The following is a 10,222-nucleotide window of genomic DNA, read 5'->3' as shown; positions in this document are numbered from 1 at the left end:
GCTCTTGTGTGTGTTTGTGTGTCTTTGTTTGTGTTTGTACCATCATAGCTGATACTTCATTGCCCCCACTGGAAAACTGACTCAGATAACGCCATCTGCCAAACTCCTAAAAACCAAAGTTCTTGCTGATAGAATGAAACATTCCTTCCTGTTGGTTTGGATGTGTCCTTTAGGAATCACTGCTACATTTAGTATACTCAAATCATCACAGTAGATCAGGTAACAAAAACATATATATTTTAAAATAATAATATATTAATGGAAACAACAAATACAGGATAGAGTAACAACTGTGTTACTAAACAAGGTCAAGGACAATGGCAAACTATAGATTCAAACTTTGAAGAAAATAGTAATCAATGTAAATATTCCTGGGCTGCCTCAGCCCCGCCCAGGCACACAGCAGCAGAATGGTTTTGCAAGCATCCTCAGGAGGGCAGGAGCCTTCTTTCCAGGACGAGAGGGAGGTTGAGGCTGGATCCACCCATCATTCTTTTGGGAGAGGCTCCTTTTCCTCAGCACAAAGTTGGATTTTTTGTGAGGATTCTTGGCATAAAATACGTTGGCCTCTGCTGGAATCCTCAGCTCTGGGGAGAGAGGGGTGTACAAAAAGAAGGTGGCACTCAGGAGGTGCTCCCTAGGACACGCCAACATCTGAGAGCCTGTGCCAGAAAAGGCCAGAGCCACACACCTGAGAGCTCTCCAATTCAGCACCAATACCAACAAAGACAGCCTCCACAGTCCTCCCTGAGGAAGAACTAGGCAGAGCACTTCAACAGACCTAATGTCTGTTCCTACCAAAGGCTTTGGACTCCAGAATATCTCAGGTCCTCTTGCATCTGCCAAAGCACACCACTAGGGTTTGCATCTGAAATCTCCCACAAAAGGCTCCTGTGCCGAAGATTCAGTCCCCACATGAGCCATCTTCATAGGTGGGTTTGGAGGGAAGCATTGGATGGTGAGTGCTCTGATGTCAACATGAAATTCTCATTCAAGATGAATACACTACTGGGGGGTGGGAGGGACTGGAAGAAAGGTTGAGCATGGTTGGAGGAAGACCTAAACAGGGTTGTGCCCTGGGCAACAGTACCTTGTTCCTGTTGGCTCCACTGAATCCTCATTCTCCAAGTAGAGGTCCTCCCTCTCCATCTTTCTCTCTCTCCCTCTCTGCCAGCCTCGTTCTCTCTCTCCCAGTCTATGCCTTTGTGGCAAGGGCTGAGGAGCTCTCCACTGCCACACACTAGAGCTTTATGGACAGCCTCAGTGCACAACCAAAGAGAAAGCTATGAAACCCGGAGAAAAGGCCTAGGATTCCTCCTCTGAGTTATTTTCCTCAAGTATGGCCACAGTGAGGACAGGCTGACCAGCACGGATACCACGTTAGAGCCATGCTTCTGCGTTGGTGGAGCCCGCCTCCATGTGGACCAGGCTTCTGAGAATGGAGGCCACATTCCAAATACTGCCCTACTGAGAACAATGGTTCCAAAGACCAGCAAAGGGACTGCTTCCCTCCAACATGGTGTATGGCCCAGTGGTGCCATGACCCCGAGTGGGGGAATACAACAGCCGCTTCTCCTTCCTCTGAACATGTGTTTCCTGTCGCCCTCCTCTAACCTAGAGCCTGTTCTCCATCCCTTCTGGGTTGGATGTGGAGATCTCTGCTATGAATTTCTTAGGCTACCAAGGCCCCAGACAGACTTCCTCTTCCATAGACTCTACTAACCTAACAGTAGGTTAAGATAGGAGACAAGTGATCCTAGAACTCATAGGGATGGTGGTCTTCAGGGTACATAGGCTGGGATAATGGCTGCTGTGGTGTTTGGCTCACAAAAACCAACCAACCAACCAACAAAAAAGCGCTGGCATTATTATCAGATGAGCTCTGTGGCTAAGTGCTCAGGAAGCCCTCATCTGACTTTAGTTAGGGATCACAACCTGGCTATTGTGATCACTCCTTGCCTAGTGGACTCAGGTGCGTAAGACCATGGAATTTATGCAAAAACAGATGATTCAGGCTGTCTCCCAGGCTGTGTTTTCTTCCCAATTTCATCCTGTTACTGCTTGCTAGAATCCTGGCAATGCTCTGCCCAGGCAGTGGTTTTCTGGTCACACAGAAGGCTTTCAATAGTACTGCTTCAGTCCACAAAATGCCAGTTCCCTCTTTAGCCCATGCATTCCCATGTTCCTTTGAAACCACTCCTATCCCAGACCATGAAAACATACTGCTCCTGGAGAGAGGCTTTCCTCCTCACTCCTCAAAGATGTCAGCTTTGGATGCCTGTTCATGTCCAGGGGAGGGCACCTGGTGGGGAGCCGCAACATCCACTGGGGTATACTATTGGACCTCAAGACCTTCCACCAGCAGAAGTGCAGTTGGCTTTGTGCACGAACCCAACACACCTGTTGGAGTGTTCTTGGGGGTCAGAGACTACTCTTTGTTGCTAAGAGTTGACCTGAGTCCACATCCTGACCCTTGCTCTCTGCTATCTGATTGTCTCACTTACTCTGACGGCGAGAGATGATTTGGCCCAGCTCATAATCCTCTGGATTCTCCTCAGTAAGGAAGTGTAGGTCGAGGGCGCTGCGGATGACGACAGGAGCCCTATCCTGGCAGGTCACCTGGAGCAGCATGGGAGACAGGCCTTCAGGAAATGGGCCTTGAAGTGACTACTCAAGGACAGTGGGCAGGGGCATTCTGGAGGCACCTCCACTCTAAATACAAGGGCAACATCCATGACCCTACTACCCGAGGCTGACCTCCTGCTCATCGTGTGGGCTCTTCCCACAGGCTACTAGCCCAATCCGTGTACATAGGACTTCCTGGGCCTGCCATTGCTCTTTGTGGAGCTGCACTCCTCTCGGAGTGAAAGGACCCCACTACCTGCATACAGATGCAATCTCATCCCACAAGTTGGGAGGAATGGGACAATAGCCTCCAAGATCCCAGGTCTGCCCGAGGATGCAGGCGGCATTGGGAATGGCCTAGGCACAAAACCTAGAGGCTTTGGTCTGGATTGCCAGGGCCAAAAACAGACCCAGGAACATGACCACACACAGGAGTGCTGAAAGATAGCCACGAGAGCTCCTGGCCTCCAGAGGCTCAGTGCTGGCTGGGATGTAGGAGGGCACCTCATCCGGCAAGGGTGGTCATTGGGTTACCTGGACATTTAGTGTGCTTGCTCCACATCCATATCGACTCTGCAGAGAGACTCTCTCAGCTCCTTGTTCAAGGAACATGCAGAACCTCACACTGCTGTCCTCCTCCATAGACGTCAGCATCCCATACAAGGGAACCTGCAACCTAGTTCCTGTCCTATTCTCATCTGTCACCCATACCTGTCCCTGCCCTTCTGGACTGCATGCTGCCACCTGACACACAGACTCCCTCAGACATGGCAGTGGACAAGCTGCTGCACTCGCTCATCTCAGCTCCAGCCCTTCACACTGACCTCTCCCTTCTTGATTCCCATCTATCCTCCTGATCATCCAGAAGCTCCAAATTCAAGAGGGCATGAGTAGTCCATGGTATTGGACCAGTGTCTGCTCCCCACCCAGGTGTAAGCACCACGGGACACCCCTGCTCCCAGGCTTACCAGAACACTCTTGGCCATCTCTGGACTTTGTGTTTCTAGGTGGACACGAATTAAGCAGGTGTCTCCCACCTGCTTGTGGGAAAGCGGCCTGGAGGACTTGCAGGTTGATTCTGAGAACTGTGGGGGATGGAACATCAGCAAACCCAGAAACAGAAAGCCACCCCAGACTGTCAGTTGGCTCTATGGGCTTCCAGCAAATATGTCCAGGTGCTGAGGCTTCTTATTTCCTCAGGTCGGAGTGGAATGGCAGCACATGCACAGCTTGAATAAGGTAGGTGTTTACCTCCTTTCCCTTGACCTGGGGGCGTTTCCTCACAATGAAATATTGTATTCCCAGATTCATGGACAGACACACGAGTGCGTGGTCAGAGACCTTGATTTCTGCAGAGCGAAGTGGAGAGAATTGTTAGGTGGCACTCAAGGATTATACCACAAAACACCCACAACCCCTGAGAGTCTCCGCCAGGCCCATCACACTTTGGTATTTTGGGGCCAAGGCCCACTTTCTCTTGGCTGTCAGTTATCCTGAGCCCACTGTGGATCATGTCTCCCCACTGTCTGATTGTCCTACTTACTCTCATCCTCAGACATCATATACAGCAGCTCAAAGTTGTCCACATCCTCATGCTGCAACAAATTTTGGTCCAAGGCCCTGCGGATGAGGCTTGTCACCGTCTCCTGAAAGGTCACCTGGATCAGGGTGGGACAAATGTCATCAGAGAATGGCTTTTAGAAGAGCTACCCAGAAGACTGTGGTCAAACATTCAGGAGAAATCTCAGCTACATATACAAGGGCACAATCTTGTTATCCTGCTACCTGAGTGTGTCCTCCGTATACCACCTGGGTTCTTGCAATGTGCTACTAGAACAATCCTGGTACAAATATCTGCCTGTACCTGCCATCTCCCCTCCCCCTGGGGAGCCACATTCCACTCATGTCAAAGGACCAAACTGCCTATGCACAGACACACTCTCATCTCACTGAGATGAGAGCAATGGGCCAGGGATCTGCGCACCAAGTGTGATCTGGGATGCAGGCTGCCTTTGTGGGTGGAAGAGGCAGATGCACTGAAAATTTGGGTCCTGACTGCCAAGACACAAAACAGACTCAGATACAAGAGTGTGCACTTGAGTGCTTCATGATAGCTTTGAGAGGCCCTGGCCTCTGGAAGCTCGGTGCGGGTCTGGTTGTAATGATGTACTTGACTCAGCACTGGCAGTCACTGAACATGTCTCCTCTGCAGCTGGACACCTGCAGCATTAGCGTGTCTACTGCACATCCATAGAAATTCTGCCAAGAACCCCTTTAGCTCCGTATTTACATACATGCAAAGCCTAACATTTCCGAAGCTTTGGCATGACCCCCCCAGGTGATCCCGACCCCAAATTCCTACACCTAGTCATGCTAAGGAGGTTCTCTTCCCTGCCACCAGGAACACATCCCCTCCTACACATGTGACAAGTCACTGCCACCTCCTCTGCTCCAACTTCACTCATTGAGAATACCAAGTTCTAGGCACTGCAGCCTGCACCCTGGACATATCTCTGCCTTCATCTGTCCACAGCACTTCCGTCTGCACTTCTGGCCTGCAAAACCCACAATACACAGGCCCACTCACCACTGAAGCTGGGCATGCTGATGCTCTCCCTCCTCAGGTCAAGCCCTTAAGACGGACCTCTCTCTTCTTTATTTCCCACCATAGCCCTGGGGTTGGCTGTGTCTCCTGCCTTCCACTGTGTGGACACCCAGGAGGCAGCCCTGCTGTCGGGCTTACCGGGATGCGCTTTGTCTCCCTCAGGCTCTGTCCCTCTAGGAGGACGTGAACAACGCGGCTGTCTTCCACCTGCTCGCTCGAGTGAAGCAGTGAGGAGCTGCTACTCACAGCTGCTGGGGTCCTGGATGCCACTGCCACAGAAGGTTCCAAGAACTGTGGGGGATGACAACATCAGCAAAGCCCAGCAACTGCACCCCACCCAGCCTGGCAGTTGGCTCTGTGGGCATTCTACAACATCCATCCAGAACCTGAGGTTCTTGTCCCCTTGGAGGATGTGGAGTGGCACCAGGAGTAAAGACTGAAGAAGGTGGCTGTTTTGGGAACAAGAGATCCAGCACCTGCTGGGTGGGGATGAAATCCCAGGAGATTAACCCCATGTTGCTGCTGAAATGTAGGTTCCTCCCACAAATGACAGGCAGGAGCTCATTCCTAAGCTGGTCCTGCCTGTAAGGTTCAAGGCTCTGAACCCTGAAGGGCTCCTCCGTGTTCTGATCATTTTCACCCTGGGTTGGGACCAAGAATGGTGGGGTCAAAATGGAAATGGTGACAAACAGAAAAATGACTTGTGCCAATACACTAGAGTCAAAGCACAATGGGACAGTTCCCATCAGTACAAACACACACACACACACACACACACACACACACACACACACACACACAGAGTCAGAATAGGAGTCCTGGGCCATTCATCAGGGATCAGACTAGAGGGCCTGCTGGGCTCACCTGCCCTGTGCTACTCACTGTTACTCTTGAGCTCCTCTGCGACAATCGCCAGAGGCTCTGGCGTCTAAGATGAAGCCTCACCCAGTGTATCCACAAAAGGGCTAGTTGGCCCCCCTGAGATTCCTGGGAGCCTGAGGCTCGGCATTGTCTGCAACCACAGGAGAACATCCTTCTCCCTCCAGTGGCTCCAACCAAGTGAGCTCGGATGGCTTGGTCAGTGAAGTGGGTGCCTGGATACCAGGGTTCCATGTTCTGTTTGATCCATTGTCAAGGCAATGATGTCATTTCCTGTGCCCATACCTGAGCCTCTTTTCACATAAGACCACTTTCAACAGCCCTATGGGCTGCCGATTTCTCCTCCATGCCTACCCATCTCAGGTGCGCAGGTGTTCACCAACAACTACCCAAACATCCCCACCAGCATCTGCCCTGCTTGGTGCCACTAGAGTTCCAGCTTGGAGCCTTCAAAAATGCATTCACAACCAGTCCTTCCCTCTCAGCAGCTTTTGGACCCTGGTCCCATCATTGTGCAACTCATGGTGTGCCCAGTCTTTTCTGGAAAGTAGGGTAGCATCTAATCTCTAGGGTTTATTGTGTCTATTGGCCCCTAACACCCTCTATTCTCTCTGAAACCAGAGATGGGACTCACAGGTGGCTAAAGCACAAATGTACAGATGGGACAATCACAAGAAGGGGAGAGACAAAGAATGCACCCTAACTCAATCAGGCCTGTGTCCCACACAGGGACATGGCCAATGTCCGTCCCATCGTGGCTGCAGTTCCCTCTCTACACCATGGCAAGTTGGAGGGGACTGAGATGCAGAGGCTGCTCCCCTCTGCCATACAACTTCCCAAGGCTTCTCCTAAGATTTCAAAAGGGCCAAGTGTGTCTAGTGTTGGGGTCTCACAGAGACTCCGAGGTACCACAGCATCCTGCTGCCCAGAACCGGTTCACCCCTCACCTCAAGGGGGCTCAGCCTCTGGATTCATGGGAATTGAAGTGGGTACAGGTGATGGGATATCACCTCCAAGACTGAGTTATGCCAAGTCCATGACCCCTGTCTGCATCCCTGTCTCCAGTACCACTCCCCCCTCTCTCTTTCCTCCTCAGAGCAAACAAATCCATTTAGCAAGTGTGTCCTGTGATAAAGACATGACGGTCACCCATCCTCTCATTACAAAAACACTGAGGCTCAGCCAACATGGATCCTACCAGGAACACAGGCATAAACTCAGAGTCCGATCCTCCCAGCCGAGCCTCGGTGGAGCCTGGACTCCCAGCCTCCTGAGTCAAGGAAACAGAGGTGCCTAGCCGAGCCACCTTGGATGCAGCCGCACACAAACTGAACTCATCAATGCCCCTTGCTCTCAGTTGTGAGTAAGAGGGGAGGGTGTTTCACAACCCCGGACATCCAGTGCAGTCTCCAGGCTTTGGGGTGTGCCCTGGCCTCTCTCTATCTGCCCAGGCCCTCCAACCCACACTGGCCTCTTACCCAACCTCCTCCTAGGGCCAAACTCAATCCTGCCTCTCAATTTCTGCTGCCTTCCCCAACACACTGCTCCCCAAAATGAGCAGGGCTGGCTCTCTGTTATCATGCTGGTGCCAGCAGCAATGCCACCCCACTGACATAATTCTGAGTCCCAACCTAGGCACTCCAGCTGTCTTTGCCACACCTGGCCTGTTTGGGCTCTGGCTCTTGCTCTTTTCTTTCATGTGCATGTGTTTTGAGGTTTTGAGTTTCTCCCACTGCAGAACTGCAGCTGTGGCAGGGTAGAGCTCATGAGGGTGACACTCTGAGCCACATCCAATCCCATCAGGACTGTTAACTGGGGTGATGCTGGAACACAGTGATGAGTGAACACATGGGAGGTGGTTGGACCCACCTTGCCTCTGAGTGGTTTCCTTTCAGGACAGGAATGTAGGGATGGGAGCCCCTGGCGCGGGATGCTTTGCACAAGGCGTGACCACGGGCTCTTTCCTGGCAAAAATGGCTCCACTCAGCATGGAGAGCACTGTCATTCCTGGTGGCTAACAACAGCCCTGGACCCCAGAAAGGAACCCACACTCAAGATTAACGTCTGAGTGTGCGTGTCCTTGAGGAAATGAGGTCTCCTGATCCCAGGTGCAAAGGGGTAAGTCCTCTAACTCCAGGGGCCATGAAGGGACATCTGAGTTTCCCTCGTCCTTCTTTCCCTCTCTGAACCCAGGGTGTCCTCACACTAACCACAGTTAGGACCCTGGCCTCATTCCCCAGTGAGGATCATTAGGCTCCATAAAGGACAGTCTCTAAGATGCTCAGTGGACCAACACCCTCTGCACAACCCATAACCCTATTCACCCAAGAGGCAAGAGGATTTCTATTCAGGAAAACCAGGAAAGGGAGAGCCTTTCTCAAGGACACAAGGACATTAGTGAGTGAGGGAGTGATTAATGGATGGAGAACTATTTCCAACACCAACTTCCAGGAGCATATATGGCCCTTTGGAGAATTCTGCAGTGTGTTGGTGATTAAGGAGAACGTGTGAATCCAGGGGTCACTAGGTCCTCTCAGCCATAAGGAGGGAAACTGCCATAAAGGAACTAGGACAAGGGTGCGAGGAATGCTCACTGGGGGGAGATCGGAAGGAAGGAAAGTGTACTCATTAGAAAAGTGTCGCCTGAAAATTCTTAAGCCAGCCAAAAGTCGTGCGAACTTGTGTGGGAAAAGAGTCTTTGCACAGTGATGAAGCTAAGAGCTCACATGATGGAACACAGCATCAACTGGGACCAAATCCAATATCTGATATTCTTGTAGGAAGAGGAGAGTCTGGACCCAGATACCAGGGAGACTTGGGGATACCAGCTATGTGAGGCTGGAGCCAGGGCGGGATGCCCATATGGGAACCACAGATCGTGGGCAGCAATAGGAGAGTGGGCAAGGGCTGGGAGAGTTGGGGGGACAGTCCCCTAGGAACCTGTGAGGTGTTTTGGCAGTGAGACCGCCCAACACCTTGTGTGTTGAGCCCCTGGAGCTTGAGGGAAGGCCCTTCCTCTGTTGTTGGCCACCCAGTTGACAGAGTTTGGTTGTAGCAGGCCTAGGACCCAGCCGAAGGTCTGAGCATGTTGGCCATGCAGGGTGGATCTGGACCGCAGACACACTCTGATGACTGTAGGGTTTCAGCCATGCATCAACACAAGCACCAAGTCAGGCCAGGTGGGGAAAGGGCTAGGAACACACTCTGGGGGCTGGTGCCTATATTACTGGGAGCACTTCTGACCCCAATTCCCTGATCTGCTGCCAACACAAGCTACAGAGGAGGGTGGAGGGACACAGAGCATGGATCTTCCCCACTCAGTGGGCCCAGGCATGTACCATGGCCAGCAGCCTCGTGCCTTGCCCGGTGAGTCCTGAAGCGGCCCCCTCTTCCCATCCTGAGAGCTCTTCCCTTCCTCATGTGCTACTACCTTCCCACTGTCTCTGGAAATATCTACTTGCTGTGGTCCTCAGGCAGTTTATGATTTAAGTTAAAAAAAAAAAAAACAGGTCTTGGTGCTCAAAAATATTTGATTTGCCCATCCTCATCCCCCAACCCCAATATTTTCATTATTTCCTCAACATATGAAATTTTACTAGCAAAAAGTTAATTTTGAATTATACAAAGTTGATTCAAATAACATTGGTATACATAACCAATCACTGTACTTTCAATGTTTGTTCTCCTTTCCTGTTAGAAACTGCTCGGAAAAAAGAGAACAGAGGGGGCTGGGGATGTGGCTCAAGTGGTAACGTGTTCGACTGGCATGCGCGAGTCAGTGGGTTCGATCCTCAGCACCATATAAAATAAAATAAAATAAAGATATGTCCACTGAAAACTAAAAAAAAAAAAAAAAAAAAAACAAAGAGAACAGAGGACAGACTCATGGAAGTACTTGAACTGATAAGAAGCTCCCACTCAAGCTCAGCATTCAGTCCTGGACAGGGTAAGACCAGGCCACTTTGACATATGTTCCAAAGAGTCTACCAGACAGAATCCTCTGACTGATCCCTGACTGAGCCATAGGAACTGGCTAGAAAAGCCTTCACATCCTCAATACATTCTTCACGTCAGAATACTTGACAACCATTGATATCCATCTCTCGTTAACTT

General features: G+C 51.0%; 1 protein-coding gene across 1 annotated transcript; it reads right to left on the bottom strand.

Annotated features, from left to right (window-relative positions):
* Positions 1-374: 374 nt before the first annotated feature.
* Positions 375-3,700, bottom strand: LOC144249596 (ral guanine nucleotide dissociation stimulator-like). The gene is made up of 3 exons (XM_077791714.1): positions 3,594-3,700; positions 2,505-2,619; positions 375-587 (listed from the first exon to the last, which is right to left on the bottom strand). Exons 1-3 carry the CDS (start codon positions 3,609-3,611, stop codon positions 382-384), a joined length of 339 nt encoding a protein of 112 aa, XP_077647840.1. The 5' UTR covers positions 3,612-3,700; the 3' UTR covers positions 375-381.
* Positions 3,701-10,222: the final 6,522 nt, after the last annotated feature.

The sequence above is a fragment of the Urocitellus parryii genome, chromosome 12 (assembly GCF_045843805.1).
Source record: "Urocitellus parryii isolate mUroPar1 chromosome 12, mUroPar1.hap1, whole genome shotgun sequence".
Classification (NCBI taxonomy): domain Eukaryota; kingdom Metazoa; phylum Chordata; class Mammalia; order Rodentia; family Sciuridae; genus Urocitellus; species Urocitellus parryii.
Note: the sequence above shows the minus strand (reverse complement) of the source record. Positions and strands in the feature narration are given on the sequence as shown.